The sequence below is a fragment of the Mirounga angustirostris genome, unplaced genomic scaffold (assembly GCF_029215605.1).
Source record: "Mirounga angustirostris isolate CCGP_5_RB_7025 unplaced genomic scaffold, mMirAng1.0.hap1 SCAF_4, whole genome shotgun sequence".
NCBI lineage: Eukaryota > Metazoa > Chordata > Mammalia > Carnivora > Phocidae > Mirounga > Mirounga angustirostris.
Genome location: NW_026991712.1, coordinates 129,037,861 through 129,056,992, shown reverse-complemented (window position 1 = coordinate 129,056,992; position 19,132 = coordinate 129,037,861). Strand labels below are relative to the sequence as shown.

Genomic DNA, 19,132 nt, shown 5'->3' with positions numbered 1-19,132 from the left:
CCTGCTCAGCAGAGAGTCTGCTTCTCCCCCTCCCACTGCTTGCTCACTCTCTCTCATAAATAAATAAATAAATAATAAATTTTACACAGCCTAATTCTGCCTACCTTTACTTTGGTTGTCTAGTTTTCTCTTGAATTATTTAAATAACTTACCATATTCTTTGATTGGCCGGAAATATAACTCCCTCTGTGCTGATATAGCATATATTAATGAGATTTGTTATTGACTCTTCCAAACCACCCAAATGCATCTTTTTTTTTTAAGATTTTATTTATTTATTTGACACAGGGAGAGAGAGAGAAAGAGCGTGAGCACAAGCAGGGGGAGCAGCAGAGGGAAAGGAAGAAGCAGTCTCCCCACTGAGCAAGGAGCCCGATGCAGGACTTGATCCCAGGACCCTGGGATCATGACCTGAGTCGAAGGCAGATGCTTAACTGACTGAGCCACCAGCGCCCCCAAAAGCATCTATTAAAAGAAGTTTTCTGCCACTGTGGCCAGCTGTAAGAGGTGCAAGAGAACAGGGAATAAATACAGCTGGAATTCTCTCAAAGTCACTCTCAAACTCACCCTTCCTTACTTTCTTTGTAAGTCTTTTCCTTCCTTGCACAAGTAAACAAAAACATGTAGAAGTGCACATATAGTATCTTGCTGTGTATTTACTATACCTCTTCCTAGAAGATAGTGTGTGAGATGAAGAACATCAGAGTTTAGGGTCAGAAGACCTGAGATTGACCATGATTTTCGACAAGCCATTTAACTTTACTGAGCTTTTATTTACTTATTCATGAAATGGTGATAATTTTCTTCTCTGACATTATCTCATGTATGGGAAAGACATGTAAGAATGCAGACGTGTTTGCAGACAGTCAATATAAACAACCCAATGAAACAAACTTTCTCTACTTTATAGAGTTTAAATTCATAAGGAAAGGACAAAGAAGATTTTTCAAAGTCTAGTCTTATTTATAAAGAATCATTTACATGCCTTATTTGTAAACATACAGCTTATTTATGCTTTTAATAATGAAACTAGGGGGGAATCAGTTCAGTTGAACATGCAAATAGTTTTATCAACATAGTATTTGCAGAGAAAGAAATTCATTTAATCAAAATATCCCAACAGTGAATTTCACACTTAAACCCACATGCAGATTGTAGGATTATGTTACAGAATGTTTTGACAGAATGTGTTAAATATAAAAATAATTCAATGCAATTTCCATTTAGCACATTGTACAAAACTCATTCTTCAATAGAATTAACAAGTTTACAATCTTTCTCATAAGGTGCTATGTATTCAAAGTGCTCTGTAGCATTGAGGTTGAGATCAGGAAACAAATACTGTCGGGCTCCACAGTAATGCAGCTCAGTAATAAATGAAATTAGATATACTGTAGATGAAACCCACTCATGAAACCTGACAGACAATGGCGATCTGTGGTGTGCTGTGAGAGGTGCTCATCCTCAGTAGGGGGTGGGGCTGGAAGATGTCATAAACACATCATTACGGTCATAATAAAAATAAGCTTCAAGATGAATCCATCACTTTTAGAGTGAGTACCCTTTCCTAGAGAAAAGGAGAAAAATAGAGACACAGAAAAAGAGACAAAGAGAGAAAGTTCACAATGCTTCTGCAATCCGTTTTCCAGCTGAGACTAATCCTCAGTACAATCCAGAGTCCATGAGAGCAGTTCGGGACTTTAGAGTACATCAGAATTACCTGGAGGGCTTATTAAAACACCCACTGGGAGGCCCCAGCCACAGAGTTTCCAATTTAATAGGTGTGAGGTGAGGGCGGGAATGAGTATTTTTGGAGCAGTTCCAGGGGATGCTGATATCCTCATGAAGGGACCACATTTTGAGAACCACAGGTCCATTATATCTTTGATCATTCAAGGACTCCTTTATTAAAATGCAACATACCTATAAAGATAATATGCCTGGTCCCTAGGGGCCTAGAGTGTAGGGCAGTCAGCATAGATTATATGATGATTTAGGGCAGTCCTCAATTTTAGCTACATAGTAGAATCAACCGAATTTTAAAAAAAACACACAAAAAACCCCCAAAAAACAAAACACCTGACGTCTATACCCATCTAAAACTAATTAAACCCAAATCTCTGTGGGCCAGGGGGCCAGGGGTTGAATCATTCATGAAAGTGCTCCACGCAAGTCTAATGTGTAGTCCAGCTGGAGAATCGCTGCTTTAGGAAATTTTGTTTCACCTCCTCATGGGAGAAAAGATGGCCAAACACATGTGCCCTTTAGGGTCCTGGTATAGGAAGAAAGATGTCTTCAAGGAAATCAAAATCCCCAGTAGGCACACTGATGCACAGCTATTTCTAGTAATATCAACGGGTAATTTAGAAAGTGATTCTGACTGTTGATTTACAATGCCCTGCAAGGTTAGTTCACAGGTTTGAAATAACAGAACTTGGGCAGGCGAGCAGAACACTAATTTAATCCAAGTTTCTTTTCCATCAAATGACATCAACCAAAGAATCCGGAGTCTAGAATGTTGATGTATGTGCTGATGTGCAATGTTTACCTGCTATAATTATTGTTACTCATTTCAGTCAGCTAAATTATTTACTACTTTGATTTACATTTGAATGGACCTATAAATAAGGCCCCCAGGGACAAAATGCCACAAGCATTTAAGTCTACCTTTGAAAGCAAAACGACAGAAACACATACAAAAAAAAAAAAAAAGCAAAGGGCATTTTGAAATAAGTTGCCACTTAACTCTTCTGGCATAAAAAGGATGAATAAATATTTCTAAGTGTAAGTGAATCTACATGCCATAGAATCCCTTTCTGGAAGGATTTACAGGGCTGGCACAATCTTTAGTATTGAGTGTACACGGAAGGACCTTTAGAGCTCATTTTCACAAACCAAGTCATTAAAGCCCCAAGCCACAGACTTTAAATAAAACTCTAATGTATGAAACCGGAACTAATATTTGATTATAAATAAAAGAGGAATTTAAACAAACCCCAGATGTGAGGACTGAGCCTTTCGGGTGATCTCTGGTAAAAGTCAAACATTTGAAAACTATCAATTGGATTTGAATAGAGATACGTTAGCTATGTTGAATACATAACAGCTTCACAGTCCTCCATTAGGAACCGCTGCCCCTAAAGAGGGTCCTACAGATGGATCCAGTTATTTTCAAGGTGCTCACTGTGCTCCTGACCAGCACTGCTAGACTGGGAACCAGCTCAGACAAGCACGAGGATTTAAAAAAAAAAAAAAAAAAAAAGGTAAAAATCCAAAGTTCTAAGTGAGATGCTTGGGTTAATCTTTCTCCAGTCTTTAAGTCTTCCAGAAGACATCTTTCAAATATCCTGAAAAATAATAAAAAAGGATAGGACTGTGCGTAAAATCACTCAGGATAGTAGAAACTGGGCACTAGGGATATGATGGCATCAGGGAAATAGCAGGAATACAGGAAATGCTAAAAATAATTTTGGCCTTTAGTTACAATCTGCACTATTTTACATATATTTTTATAATGTGTATATATTTTTCATATTATAATTTATGCTGTGTACGTATTAAACTTCACAAAAACTGCAGAAATGAGGGCATAGAGCCCATTTAAAGGTAAATTATCAGAGCCATCTTTTTAAACACTAAACGGGAAATGGATTTGGGAATAGAGTTTGATTCTTTTTGTCTGTGGTATGTCCCTGTGGCCCATTCTCTTTATTTCATCTCCAGGGCCCTGGAAAGGAGACATGGATTTCACCTCTTCAGAGAGCTGTGCTTGCAGAGCAGAGAACATGACTTATGGGTGCAAAAGGAGTAGAAGTGGGTCCCTGTGTGTGCGTTGGCCCCACCACCGTCTTCCCCAGCTCCTGTCCTCAGGGGCTTGAGGCCAAGCAACATCGATTTGAGAATTGACACCGCTGGGTGCGGGTGTATGCAGGGACTGATGAAGGTTTGAGCCTGACCAAAGGGGAGGGAACCTCAGGTGGGGACTCTGTTTAATCCTGCAAACAGAGCGGGCTTAAACTCACCTTCTGCCCCAAAGTCTCTTAGGCCTTCATGTTGTTCAAGGAGACATCTGCGTTTGCACGTGCTCCTTTTCTCTTTGCACTGTAGGCTCTTGCCTCTCTTGGCTTTCCGTGTGATCAGGTTTCACAGGGAGCGTTTGCACGCCCTGCAGACTCTCTCCCCTAGGCTCTGACTTTCTCCCTCGGGACGCTCCTGGGCTGACTTCTTCGCCTGCACCCAACTCCTGCCCTTGGTCACCGCTCCCCGGGCCGGGCTCCTCTCCCACGGCCTCTGCCCGCTGCGTGGTTGCAGCTCCCCCGCCCTCTGGATCCTGCCCTAGCTGTGGGGCCTGCCCTCCCGGGCCGGAAGGTTCTCGTGGAGCCCCCACCTCAGCCTCCGGTGCCCAAGTCCCCGTCACCTCCTCCACCGCCCGCACCTCCTCCCTGCTCAGCGCTCTTTCCCCTGCCACCACCTTCTCGGCAGCTGCCGGTTTCCCTAGTAACTCCTCCACTTTGTGCCCAGTTTCCTTGCCAGCAACATCTGACAGGGGGGAGGCTTTATTTGCCTCTGTTTTCCCCTCAGCTGTCTTCAAATCTGCCAACACCTCCCTCTTCTCTGCGGCCGTTCCTGCCGCTTCTTCTCCTTGGTGGAGATCTTCCTCAGCCACCACCGCGCCTCCTTGCAAGCTCCCGTCCCCCTCCGTGCCCCGGTTCCTCCTCACTCCTGTCCCCCGAGCGCACTCTTTATCTGCCTCCTCATCCATAGCTTCTTCACTTAGCTTTCCTGCCGTCACAGAATCTTCCTCAGAAACATCTTCTTGGGTCACCGCTGTGACCCCCGCTCCTTGCTGCCTTTGCAAAGGCCCTTCCTCATCCCCTTCCAGTCCAGCGAGGCCATCTCGATCTTTGGCGGCGCGCTCCTGGGCCCCACTTGGGGCTGCGATCATTGCCTCCGGTGCCTGCCCCCTTCCTGCTAGCTCCGTTTCGGGAGCTCCTGACGCACCCTCCGCGTCAGGGCCCGGCCCCTGGTCCTGCCCCGAGGCCGCCCCGTTCTCCCTGGGGAGCAACTCTGCTCTGCCTTTGTGCTCGCGGTCCCGGGCTTCTCTCGGGCTTTCCCCTCCTTCCTGTTTCCTCAGAGCAGTTGTGTTTTCCAGTGACTCTTCATACCCAGGTGCCGCTTCAAACATGGCGCCCCCCCCCCTCTCTCAGTGCATCTCCTCCTTGCGGCCCTGCGTCGTCTGTCAACTCCAACGGCCCCGTGGCTGCTTCACCCTCGGCATCACACTCCATTTCATTTGGGGAGACTTGGGTCTCTTCCTCAGATCTCACTTCCTTCACGGTTTCCTGCTCTTCCCCTTTAAACTTGTGCTCTTCTTCTAAAATGTCTTCCCCCGGCCGTGCGTTTGCCCTGGTCACCTCTTGCCTCTCAGATTCAGTTTCCTGCAGAGGTGATTCTGGCCTCTCAGCTTTCGTCCTCTCTCTTGCTACACCTAATTCCTCGGGTAGCATTTCCTTCTTGTCATCTTCGTTATTGGATTCCGCCTCAGTCCCAATCTCCTCCCTTTCAGCATCTTCCTTACGAAGCTCTTCCAGGCTGCGCTCCGAAAGCCCGGTCGGGGCTGCCTCGGCCTTCTCCCAACTTGAGGAGCTCAAGGGTGTCCCCGGTCCCATAGCTGCCTCCCGCTCTTCGGCCGGTTCCTCGGCCCCGAGCACTGCCTCTTCTGAACCACCTTCTCTCTCAGAGGCTCCCGGGTCCTCTAGGGCTGTAGATGCTTGCTCTTCACTGTTCACCTCAGGCTTTTCAGACCCTGCAGCACTCACGGCCGCGCCTCTCTCAGCCTCTCTCTTCGCCTGTGTCACTGTCTCCCTCATGGCTGCTGCCTCCTGAGTACGCGCTGAGTCTAGAGCGGCTGCCTCACTTGCAAGCACTGCCTGCTGGGAGCCCCGCTCCTCCTCGGCAGCCACCTTCTCAGTCTCCAGCACTGTGGGCAGCAAGACCGGCTCCTCAGGAGCCTCATCTTCTTTCAGACCTCCCGCGGCTCTGGTGGCTTCTTTTCCCCTGGGGCTTGACTCCTCTTTATCCAGCCTTGGATCCCCTTCTGCTTCTGCCTCTGCCCCACTTGCTATGCCCCGAGGGATCTCTCTTTCCTCAGTAAATCGTCCTATTAAAGCTGGGGCTGTTGGCTTCCCCTCCCCCAAGGGAACCTCATTAACCCCCGCTGCTTTTCCCCACTGTGCTGCACCCCCTTTCTCTTTTGTTGTGTGAGCATCCCCGTGCTGGGGAAGTTCATCGCCCTCCACTGCTTCTTTCTTCTCCAGTGTGTACGCTTCCGATGCACCTTGCTTGGATTCTGTGTCGGAGCTGAGTGTTGCTCGTTCCTCCAACACGAAATTCCTGTGTGGTGCTATAAAATAAGGTTAGAAAACACAGTTACTTTAATCAAAGTGCCCAGGGAGGAGATAGTCTATATAACCATATATGAGATACGTATAATATCAAGAAGCTATTGATATTATATATAAAACATTTCCTCGATCCTATGATGCCATCAACTATAACATGCACCATGATTTAATAATGGCTCTTCGAGAGGAAAAGAAGTGCTATCTATTTAATGGACACATTGATATTAAAGGAAAAGTGAACGTCACAAATGTTGAAAACAAACAAAATCTCCTTATCTTAATCTTCCCCTGCCTTCTCTCTCTCTCAGTCTCTCACATACACACACACACTGCCTACTTTCATTTGAAATATTAGGACTTGCAGAAAAATTATGTAATAAAAAAACAGTATTTCATCTTCTTAGAAATCATTATGCCCTAGAGCATCATAATATGTGTGTCCTCAGCTTGTGTTTCTTGTACTCTTGTGGGTATTCAGCAACACAATCACAATACAGTGTGAGCTGATTATTATCCCATATATTACTCCCACATTTTAAAGCTACTATATCTAGATTTAGTCATCAAATAACTTTGTAGCTCAAAGTAAGGCTCTTTACTAAAGACACCAATTTGTATTATAGGTCAGGATACCTTCCGTCTATGTTCAGAAACTGTTTTGCCTTTGGCAAAACAGGATCAGAGAACAATACAGGAGTTTGTAGTCTGGGACAAATTTCAACATAAATAACCTTCTTGAAGTATTTCATAAGTTCTCATCCATAATTCCCTGGCAAATCTGGCTGTACTAGCCATCATAGTTCAATAAATCTAGGCTCAATATGTTTCTTAAAGGCTTCAAATGCATTTCTTGTTATTTAACAAATACATGCATTTCTGTTGAAATGACCCATGCAAAATAAATAAAAGGATGTCATGCCAAATACCCAAACCATTTACATTTTCCAAATGCAGATAATACTTAGGGAGATAGGAACTTCTAAAACAGTCATCTTTTTTTTTTTTTTAAGATTTTATTTATTTATTTGAGAGAGAGAGAATGAGAGACAGAGAGCATGAGAGGGAGGAGGGTCAGAGGGAGAAGCAGACTCCCCGCTGAGCAGGGAGCCCAGTGCGGAACTCGATCCCGGGACTCCAGGATCATGACCTGAGCCGAAGGCAGTCGCTTAACCAACTGAGCCACCCAGGTGCCCCTAAAATGGTCATCTTAATGATTTTACTATCAATCTAATCTTTCTCACTTATAGAAGACCCTAGACTAGGAGTGCCTGGGTGGCTCAGTCGTTAAGTGTCTGCCTTCGGCTTGGGTCATGGTCCCAGGGTCCTGGGATCCAGCCCTGCATGGGGCTCCCTGCTTGGTGGGAAGCCTGCTTCTCCCTCTCCCATTCCCCCTCTCTAGCAGTGTCTCTCTCTGTTAAATAAATAAATAAAATCTTAAAAAAAAAAACAAAAAACACTAGACTAGATGCTAGAAGTTATCATACCAGTGTGCCAACCTCCAAATTATGTAAACTTATAAAGTAGGCAAATATGTCTTCCTCATATTTTGTATTGCTTGTCTTTTTGGCCAGCCATCTAACCCCCACACCCCTCCTCATTACCAAGGATCTATCAGAAACCTAGAGCCCTGATTTTATTCACCACTTCTTCCCTGTTCTGATACCCCATCCAGGACTGTCTGATCACTCCATTTCCTCTCCTAACACAAAACACAGCTGCCCTTTGTTGCATTCTCTTGGCCTTTTGCCAGCTATCACAATAAACCATTTTGAAGTAAGGCAGTTATAGATGATATTACATTTCCGTCAAAAAATATATTTGGAAGGTAACTTTTGGTGACTTCTTTCAAAGAAGTAACAGAAATTTCAGGTCTATCAATAGGGTTGGTGTTGACTTTTATAGGTGGCCCTCAGCACATCACAGCAGTTATTTACTAAATTGTACCTACAAGCTGCCAGAGGGAAATATGGAGCCAAATGTTCATTCAGAGAACATGTAGCCAATTCACCTGAAATAATTTTATTTCATCCGTCCATTGTATTTCATTATGGATTATTGTTGGATTAAAAATTAAATTAAATTAAAATAATGTGTGTCAAGTCTCTTTAATAGTATATCTGTTGCTATTCAAATTCCTGCATGAAAGTATGTTAAAAAGTCAGTTATGAAAAACAAATAAAGTCCTCTGTTTTGCTAAGCTGGTCTTTAAATTTATGGATTAATTAAAGAACATTAAGGAAAACAGGAGAATAAAACTGCTCAGCCACCATATAATAATATGCTATGCCTAAATTCTAGAAGAGAAAGGGCTAATGGCATCCAGCTGAGCTATTATATGAACATGCGCACCATAGGGGAGTCAGACATGACATTTCTGAAGTAAGGGAGAAAGAGTAATTGAAATCCTTCTAAGAAGTATGAGTGTGAAAACATGACATGGTTTTTGATAATAACCTCCTGGGTTTTCGAGGAAAAAAAAAGAATATAAGAGAGCAAGCGATATTCACAAACAGGCAATTTGATTTCGTGCAATGAGTGTGTACTTAGGGGTCAGACAGAGCTGTATGAGAACGCCAGCTCTGCCACTTACTATTTGTATGAACTTGGGAAACAACGCTTCTCTAAGCCTTCATTCTTTCATCCATAACATGGGAGCAGAAATGCTTGACTCAGAGAATCTTTGTGATAGTGAACCATAAAACGCTTCGCACAGTTTCTGGCACACAGAAGGCCCTACCCAGTCTTCCTTCCATCCTTCCCTTCCACTGTTTATGATAAATTACATTTTCTTGCTCGAACCAGATTTGATCAATAACAGCTACCGTGCCTGCATTGCAGAATGTTTGGGAGGTATACCAGAACTCCTCTGGTGGAATGCTCACCATACAAAGATTTGGATTCCCTAAGCAGTCAGGCTCCTCCTGTAACTCGTCTATGCAGGTTCAGGTGCCACCGGGCCCTCTCCACATTCCCCAGAGGGAACTGGAGCTCAGGGAACCAGCGTGAGTGCAAATATTCTGGCTCCTATTTGTTGTAATAAAGTCCTTTTTCTCTGACCCAGGAATCTTGTGTCTTCTGCTCACACCATGCAACTGTAGCTGGCTAACTTGTTTGCTTGAAAATAGGGTAAAATCTCAAATACTTCACAGTGCTTAATGACTGCCGTTAAAAATCAGAGGTGGGGGTAATGTGACCATATGATGAATAAAATGAATAACTCTCCCCCCCGTATATACATACATATATTCAAATCAGGACAGTTTTAAAAAGTCCTTTACTAAATATGGGGAAACCTGATTTCAAGGACACAGGGTGTTTGACCTGATGGATATGAGTCATGGTCTGTTGAATCATTCTAATTGGCAATCTTGCAGCTGGAATACTCATCACCAAGAGCCAGGTCATATGCTGATGGCAATGAATTCTTCCCTAATTTAAAAAAAATAAGAAATTCAAATAAACCACTGTGAAATGTGTCTTGGCCCTCCCTGTCTCCAGGGCGTCAGTTAGGCAAATCTTCCTACCTAACTGGGAGGCCGACTACAAAATAAGACTGATCTGAAAATCCCTACCAATATATCTTTTATGCTCGAAAGTCCTTTTTTCCCTCCAATCTAGGCACTAATATATTCAAAAAAGAATAGTAACATTCATATCTGATGTCAGCTTTAAAGCTCCCCTTACGGCCTCTCAGCCACCTCCTGCCATCAAATTCACTAGGTGAAAGAAAATAAAGGTGGAAGAAGGAGGAAACAAGGGTGAGGGGCTGTCTTTCGCAGAGGATTTCTAAAGGTCTTTCTTAGGTAATGCTGTGCCCTTACCTGCACCCATGTCAATTTCCAGCTTCCTCGAGTGCTTCTCCTCGTTCGTGCTGCTAACACCAGACTCGGTGTCATAGTGCCGGTGGCTGCCAGGTTCCACAGCCTCAGCGACAGTCTGTCCAACTGATTGGAGATCATAGGAAATATCAAAAGGCATAAAAACGGGTCATGGGAACACTGCTGAGCTATTGCACATCCTTTCAGCAAGTGGGGTTAATTTTAAAGTATTCACATTAAAATGTGACCTTGTTCTTTAAAAAATCTATGAAGATTGTTTCCAAGCTGTGATTTCAAAAAAGAAAACACAATGGCAGATCACAAAGTAAAGAAATCCATGCAAAGAAATACTTTAAAAAGACAACAGCCAGAAGCAGTGACAGATTAGCCAAATGCACATGCAATGAAATGATGGAAAACAAGGTTTAGTTGCTTTTTCCTTTCTAGAAACACATGTTATGGCTTTTATAACACCAGTCATCACTTTTATAACACCAGCTCTTTGAAATTGCTAAGACTACCAGTGCTGACTATACTATGAGCATTTCATCCATTAGTAGATTTTAGTGATTTGACCCCAATACTCACTCCACGTGGACAGAGCAAAAAAAGCTAGTGCATGATTCTTATATATTTGACAGTAAAAGCTGTTGTAGAAATTCCTGTTCTCTGCAGCTGATAACCAGCCACGAAACTTCAGAAACCCAATGACCTAAGTTCAAGTCCTATACTCCATACTAACCATGTTACCTTCGGTAAGTTCTTTGACCTAAGCCTAAACCTCGGTTTACCCATCCGTCAAAAAAAGGTATCTACTCAGTAGTTATTAGAAGGATTAAAGTAATATATGTAGTACATGATTATCTTTCACTTATTAGCAGGTGCCTAAGCATTTAATAAATAATAGCCATGATGATGATGAGCATGCCTACTTTAAGTATTATCACTGAATCTGGCATGATTCTAGGCAACACTGTAATATCAATTAAATTTGTCTATAATTTCTGACATGTCCCTGTCTACATCCCTTACCTATCATCTCATGATCCATGTACCTAAATCCCTGACACCTACCATTATGCCATCTTCTGGTTAATTAAAGCTCACTGGAATAACACTAGACCTAGGTCTGCCCTCCCAGGTAAGAACATATCTCCCTTTTCTCCTTCCCTCCCTTCTTTCTTTTTTTCTCTCTTTCCTTTCATGTATTCTGATTCAGTTGATCCAAAGACTGTACTTGGAAAAAAACAGAACTAGAATGTGGTCTCTTGCTCACTTTAAGGTGAATTGCTAAGGGGTAATTAGTTACTCACTGATTCATCTGTGTTTGGAAGCAAATAGTGAAATGTCTGCCTCATGTGTCTTTGGGGAAAAAAATGGAATGACTTAACTTTATTAATCTTGAGAACAAACATGGAAATGAAAAGAGGTACATAAAATAGTTCAAATGTATTCTATTAAAAAATTTTTTTGAACATCAATTTTCCTCATTTATCCGATAAACAAGTAAAAAAGATTTTCACAATAATATAGTTTAGAGATGACATCAACTCATGACAATTAGATTATAGTTGGGTTTGTTATCAAGTAAACCTTTATTTTAGGAACTTTATAAACATAGTACATAAAAATTAAATATCATCTTGCCCACTGTAATAATGTTAACAGTATATAACTAGTGAGTTTAATAAATAAGCAGTATTTTAGATCCTTGTGTATAAATCTGCTTGGCTGATGGAGCAATCGAAATCCCAAAGATGGTAGGACAGGGGGATGGGACCAAGTCTGATTTCATAGCAATGACTTGAAGTTTTGTTTCATCAGAGCCTATGAGACATCTGGATTTTGTTTCCAGGTAGCCAGACTATAAATAAATATGGTTTATCATACAAATATCAAATCATTATGTTATACACCTAAGAAAATGTAATATACATCAATTATACCCCAATAAATTTTTTAAAGAAATATGGTTTATAATAATAATAATAAATAATAATTAAAATAAGCAATTAGCAGCTATTGAACCAGACTACTCTAAGAAGCCAAACAGTACTAGCATAATTTGGAAATTACAACTCACTCAGAATGGACAGTGAAGCATGTAGTCCCTCTGTCTCAGGACTGTCCTCACCACCTGGCCACGTCTGCTGGCTTGCCCCTGGAGGGTTAGGCTTTGGAAATAGATGAGTAGGCTTTTGGAAGTAGATATACAGTTAGGTGTTGGCTTGCTACAGATTCAGCAAGAATGGGACCCTGGCCTGAGCACCAAGGACTTATTAGGTGTGAGACCAGAAAAGGCCTCACTTGGTCATTTTTTTTCCTCAGATGTTCTGAAACTGAACCTTAAAAGCAAGAACTTGGCTAGGGTCTAACCTTGAGGGTTTCCACCTAGAGGAAAGGAGGACTGTGCCCGTGGAGCCCGGCGCCAGCACTGTGATACATCACTTTGTGTCCTTAACTACTTAGCCCTTCACCCGCCGAGGCTCCTCTCCTTCCCTCTCTATATAGAAAGATGACCATTAAAAGCAAAGGTAACTGTCCATTCTCACAGCCTTCAAAGCAAAGTGGAGAGAATTCTTAGAATTCTTAGAAAAGTGCTTTTTCCACTTCAATGATATAGGATAGTTTAAGATGTTTGTTAAATACCAAAATATTATTACCTGATGTTAGCTTTTTTATTATGAAAACAAATATATTTTAAAATAATATATACAGTATCCCCCAAATAGAAAAATAGTACATATTCTTACTGAAAGCTTTAAAAGATTATAAAGTACAAAGGAAAAAACAAAAATTATCCTAGTTTCACCACTCAGAACTACTAGTTAACATTTGGGTGAATCTCTATGTATCTTTTTTACTCTCCTCTTAGTATAGATAGGATTTTGTACCCCATTTTATTCATTTAGCAATATATTGTGACTATTTCCACATATCATTAAATAAAAAAAGATTCTTCAGTAACTACATAGAATGTTCTAATAAGTTTTTACTAAAATTTGATTAACCAATTGCCTGATTTGAATACTGAGTTATTTCCATTTGTGTGTGTGTGTGTGATTATAAAGCTATTTTAAATATGACTTATAATCATTTTTGTATTTTTTTCTGACTATTCCCTTTGGGCAAATTCCTGGAATTGGACTTGCTCGCTCAAAGAGCATATTTTTAGAAGCTTTTGATATATGTTTTTTATATATTCTTCAAAAAAAGGAGGTATCAACAAACAATTTCACCTGTAATGATGGAAGGCCATATGTCCCTGTGCTTTGCTAACAATATTACAATTTCCATCAATTCTTTCTATATTTGATAATTTTATAATTGAAAACTGGTGGCAAGGATACTGTTTTCAATGTTAGTAGGCAAGCTTTCTAAATTCATCCCCTCTTCTCTGCTTGTTTTGAAACAAAAGAAACTGATCCCATCTCAAAACATACTAATAACCCTGAGCAATTCACTATCAGAAGAAAGTTTTGCCAAGAACTTTTCATTGGAATTTTAAGAAGAAGGCTATAAAGGCAGAGTAAAGATCTATCCAAGTTTATCCCAAGTTCCTGGTGCCCTCGAATACCATGCGTGTGATTAGATCGTTCTCTGTGTAACCAATCAATTATCTTCCCAGCAAGTCACCATGACAAACTTCATGACTAACACCATCTACCTACGCGGTGAAGATGCTCCTGCTTCCCCCCGGCATCAAAGCACAGCCCACACAAACCCAGGATTAATTACAAACCCAAGCCCACAGCTGTTCAGAGACGACAGCTGTGGAGAGCTACCGTCTATCCTCCACACAGTATAGAATGGTATAGAATCATCTTTCTGCAACTTTTAGATCACGTCATTTGTATGCTCAAACCTTTCCAATGGCTCCCATCTCAGAATCAAATCCTCCCCATGGCATACAAGTTTCTCCCTCTGCCTCATCTTCCGCCACTTTCTGTTCATCTGTTTGCGTCTGTCACACCAGCCTCCCTTCCGGATCCTTCACTCAGCTCCGGTTTAGAGGCCCCGCATTTGCTCTTCCCTCTGCTTCCTGCGCGCTTTCTGTAGCTGGCAAAGTGGCTCTCCCCTGCACTTCATTCAGGTCTCTGCTCAAATGTTCCCTCATCAGAAAGGCCATCCCTGAAATACCAGCCCTTCCTCAGCCCATTGCTTCGTCCTCTTACCCTGATTTGTTTTTCTTCTACACTTAGGCCAGAATACCCCAGTACTTGTTTATTTTTCACTTGTCAGGCATCTCTCGCAAGAGAACATAAACTCCAATATGGACAGGGACTTCATCACGCTCACACTAAGAACAGTGTGGCATAAAGCAGATAACCAAAAAACTATTTATTGGCAGAGGAAATCTATTGGAACAAATAACTACGTGCTTTCACAATTCATCCAGAAATTGCACTTAGACCGCAACTCACAACACATGATTGTCATGTTCTCTCATCAGGACCACCCAACTTGGCTGCATGATAATCAGACTGCATATGACTTTAGCCATTACATTACTTAGGCTTAGACTATCTGGCCAAGCACTATGACCTCTTCTCATTCACATATAAAAGAATAAAATGCCTGCTTCCATATACATTTCACAGTATACTTTTTATTACAACATTCTGTTCTTAACATTTTATTTATATTTGTAATGTATAAATTATACTAACTTCACAAATTAATCTACCTAAATTGTTCTACTATTAGAACATAAAGCAAAGAGCATGTCATAGTGCATTAAGACAGCTTAAACTGAAGATAACAGAGAAAAATAAACACATTACAATAACACTATGCCCTATCATACTGAATTACCTCCCAAGTACCCTGTCCCACTGTAGCTAGCAATTATAATCTTTTATTTTATCCACTTCACTGTGTATAACACATCTTTTGTATCAATTCACCTGATCTGTTGGTGGACTGGACAAAGCCCAGTTAAGTGAGACATATAAAATAGAAGGAAAAATATCGCTTTATGTTATCTCTCTGAAAGGCACAAAGGTATTGAATGTAGAACTTTACTACTTTAACCACTCTTATGATCTTAAGTGAAAACAATTCAGATTAAGTTGTATTCCTTTGTACACTATAAAACATCATTACCTGAGTGTAATTTTATAGCCCACAGACCTATCCCTAACATAATCACAGTTCATAATTAGCACCAAACAAATATCAGAGATAATCTTCTACACATTATCTCAGCCCCCATTTTGACCTAAGGTTCTAATCAGAGATCTAAATAAAATAATACACATTTCACTCTTTACCATGCCTTCTGATCGAATGCACCATGGTCACCTACATGACCTTCTCTTCAAGCATTAACTTTGGTTCCATCCCTCTCTCCCTGAGCCATCTAACAGAAGACTCCATCAAGAAAGAGGAACTAGCCATAACCTCTTTGCTTGGCATCAGGCAAGTCAAGACCTGGTTTATTTTATCTGAAATTTTCTTAGAAATATTCATTCATATAAGGGACTTTGAGACTATTTATGACCTCTCTTCATCTGTTACTTTAAATATTTACGGATTTATTGTATCATTTCACATCAGCACTCAAGAGTTATAGTCTATGCATCCGTGGGTTTTGAAAGCATTAATCCTTCTACATCTTTCTGAACATTTTACATGTTTTTTTTTTAAATCTATTAATGTTTTATTTTCCACTGTACTTTATTCCCTCTGCCTCTGGGCCTCCATAACCTAGAAATTTTGTTCTTTTGTGGAAGCTGAGTCATAGAACAAATCTATCAGTTCTTGCACAGAAGGCAACATATTTTTAAGAAAATTTGCAAAGTTATAAAATACTAAAGCAATACAGTAGAATACTATGTACAGTGATTAAGAATAAAGTACAGTTATGTGTGCCAATATGAAAAGGTATTGAAGATACAGTAATAAGTGAAAAAAAAGGCAAGTGGTAAAACAAAATGTATAATGTTTCCATCTGTCTATAAAGATATATGTATATATGTAATATATGAATACATTTATATATGTGTATAGAGAGAAATTTTTCTGGAATCAGGCCTAAAAAATATTCGCAGTTATGACTCTGTTGCATGGGAAAGAGTAGAGGTGGGGCAAGGAACACTAGCTTTCTTTTCATTCTCTCTGCTCTGTATTGTTTAAACTTTCCAACCAATCCTTTATAAGAAAAAAAATTTATCAAAAGCCTTAATATGTGATCCAGAAATTATACTCTTAGGAACCTAGCCTAAGAAAATAATTATAGATTTTAAATTACCTTAGGTAATAAGATATTAGAGTACTATTAATAATAGTGAAAATAGGGAAAAATATAAGTATCAATAATAGGGGAATGGTTATAAGAAAACCACAGAATGGGATAACATACAGACATTGAACATATTTATAAAGATTACGTAATAACATAAAAATGCTTATGTTATAACAATAAGAATAAAAAGCAGGACATAATATTTTATAAAAAATACGACAACATAACTTTGTAAACCCTAACGTTAGAAATAAAAAAACCTGACCAAATGTTGAAGGTGATTTTTTGTGTGTGTGCTATATCTATGAGTAATTTTTTTAAATCTACTTTCCTCTACATTCTGACTGTTATTTCATGTTATGTCGTAAGCTGTTAACAAAAAATAAACACTGACAAAGAGGCCTGCGACATTTATTAAAGCTTAAGAAAGATAAAAAGTCACAAACCTTGCCATCTAGTGTTGAACCTGCCTTAATAAAAAGATAACAAAATGCTTTAGAATTATAGATGTTATCAAGTCAAGAACACAGACTTCCCATAATACGTCAGAAAAATGATAAACCTACACACTTTTCATTTCACACATCCAGAAAAAAACACCACCTCGCTTTCTTCCGAGTGGCATGATTCTAACCCAATGTTTCTGCTATTCCATCCATCACCTAAATATAGCCTACAGTACGTACATCTTACTTTACAAAAAGATGTCTGTATACACAAGTCCAGATAAACAATCTAGTTTTCTGAAGAGGAAGTAAGAGAAATAATATCACTGTTACTACTGAACTTAGCATCTCTACATTTTTTGGGCGGCAGCTTCCCAAACTGTACAAATTTCCTAAATTGTACAGGATATGTTCTAGAACTGAACAATGAAATCCACGATCAAAGACTTGAATTACTTTGTAAAAGGGTTTCAAATATACTTTAGCAAGAATCATAACTCACATATGGAAAAACCCCTTTGAAAATCTCAGAGGTATTTAATCCCAGGGCAGAAGTTGGTAAACTTTTTCTAGTAAGGGCCACGTAGTGAATTCTTAGGGCTTTGTGAGCTGTCGGGAAGTCTCCGCTGCAACTACTTAACTCTGCCCTTGCAATGCAAGAGTAGCTGTTAATAATATGTAAGCAAATGAGCATAGCTCTGTTCCAGTGAAACTTTATTTTCTGACACTGAAATTTGAATTTAATTTTTTCATGTCACCACATATTATTCTTTTGATTTTTTTCAAACCACTGAAAAATTTTAAAAACAAACAAAAATTTTTTAAAACATTCTTAGCTCACAGGCAAAGTGCAAAAGAAGGAAAAAAGGCAGTAGGCCAGATGGGGCCTGTGGGTCGAAGTTTGTCAAACTGTATATTCTAGAGTTATCTGAATTTGCTACACCCCACTATCTGGAATGCTTTTATCTTCCTCCATTCGATCTTAAAAATCATATCTAACCTTTAAAGCCTTCCTCAAAAAAATCCTTCACAAAAACGTTCAAGGTATACTTAACCAAATGGGACTTTCCCCTTCTTTTGACACTCCATAGCATTTGTACCTTCTCTGGTTTTATGAATGACTACTGACCTTTGTCCAATTATTGGTGCCACTCCTTCCTCTTAACATGTGATGGGAGGCACCCTCTCTTACACATTTTTTATTGACCATGGTGCCCTGCACGTAGTAGAAGGTGAATAATAATGATTGAATGGAAAGATAACTATTCAACATCCTCAATTTCTAGATGCAGGTCCCAGTGGTTTAATAACAGCTCTTAAGGTCCTAAAAAAAATGTTAGAGACATTACAAGTAATCATAAGCTTTAAAACAGATGATTTTAGTAATATTAAAATGTGAAAACAGATTTTATCTCGGAATCAAGAAGAATGCCCACCATGTTGGCAGGGGAGACAGATGAGAGAGAACAGGGGAAGAAGAGGAGTGACAGGGCACAGGATGCTATGTGAGAGCCAAGCATCTGGCAGGCACGATCCAGCTGTCTACAGGACACAACTTGGTCTTTTAACTGTCCCTCTAAAGTTGAGAGAGGCATCAGACCTTCCACATGTCTAAGGTCCTGGGACCTGATTATTGTGGGACACTCTTCACTCTTCCCACATCAAATGGAACTGTCCTGCATACTCACCCAGTGACCACTGGGTCAGGAAATCGAAATCACTCAGTTTCAGAGAAGAACTCAAAGTAAAGTTTGGAGTTTTGTATGAAACTGTCATATTTTTATCTAAATTTAAATTCCTATTGCACAGATAAAATAGAAAAATCTTTAAAAACCGGAGCCATTCTGCTTGACTTCAAATCCTAGGAATGCTTCTTAGGAGCTATATAATCTTGACAACTTACTTAACCTCTCTGAGCCACAATTTTGTCACCTGTGGAAAAAAAGACATGATGATAAGAGAACCTAACTCAGGGGATACTGAGCTGTTGTAAGGAGCAGATGAGTTAATATATATAAATGTTTAGAACTGGCACATAGTAAGCACCTACCAATGTTAGCTATGTATGCGTGTGTGTGTGTGTGTGTGTATGTATATGTATCTATAAGTGAATATATAGCTAAAAACAAATAGTATTTCTAATATTAAATCACCTCTAAAAAGCCACACATACCTTGCCTTCAGACACATATTGTTTTATTTGATTCTTGAGATAGA

General features: G+C 40.1%; 1 protein-coding gene across 1 annotated transcript in view; it reads right to left on the bottom strand.

The window, feature by feature from the left end:
- Nucleotides 1-4,027: 4,027 nt before the first annotated feature.
- The window catches only part of ERICH3 (glutamate rich 3), a 99,123-nt gene continuing 84,018 nt past the window's right edge, over nt 4,028-19,132 (bottom strand). Inside the window, 4 exon segments of the mRNA XM_064587541.1 lie at nt 4,028-4,082; nt 4,085-5,197; nt 5,199-6,403; nt 10,226-10,348. Of these exon segments, the coding sequence (XP_064443611.1) occupies nt 4,041-4,082; nt 4,085-5,197; nt 5,199-6,403; nt 10,226-10,348 (2,483 nt within the window). The 3' untranslated portion in view covers nt 4,028-4,040.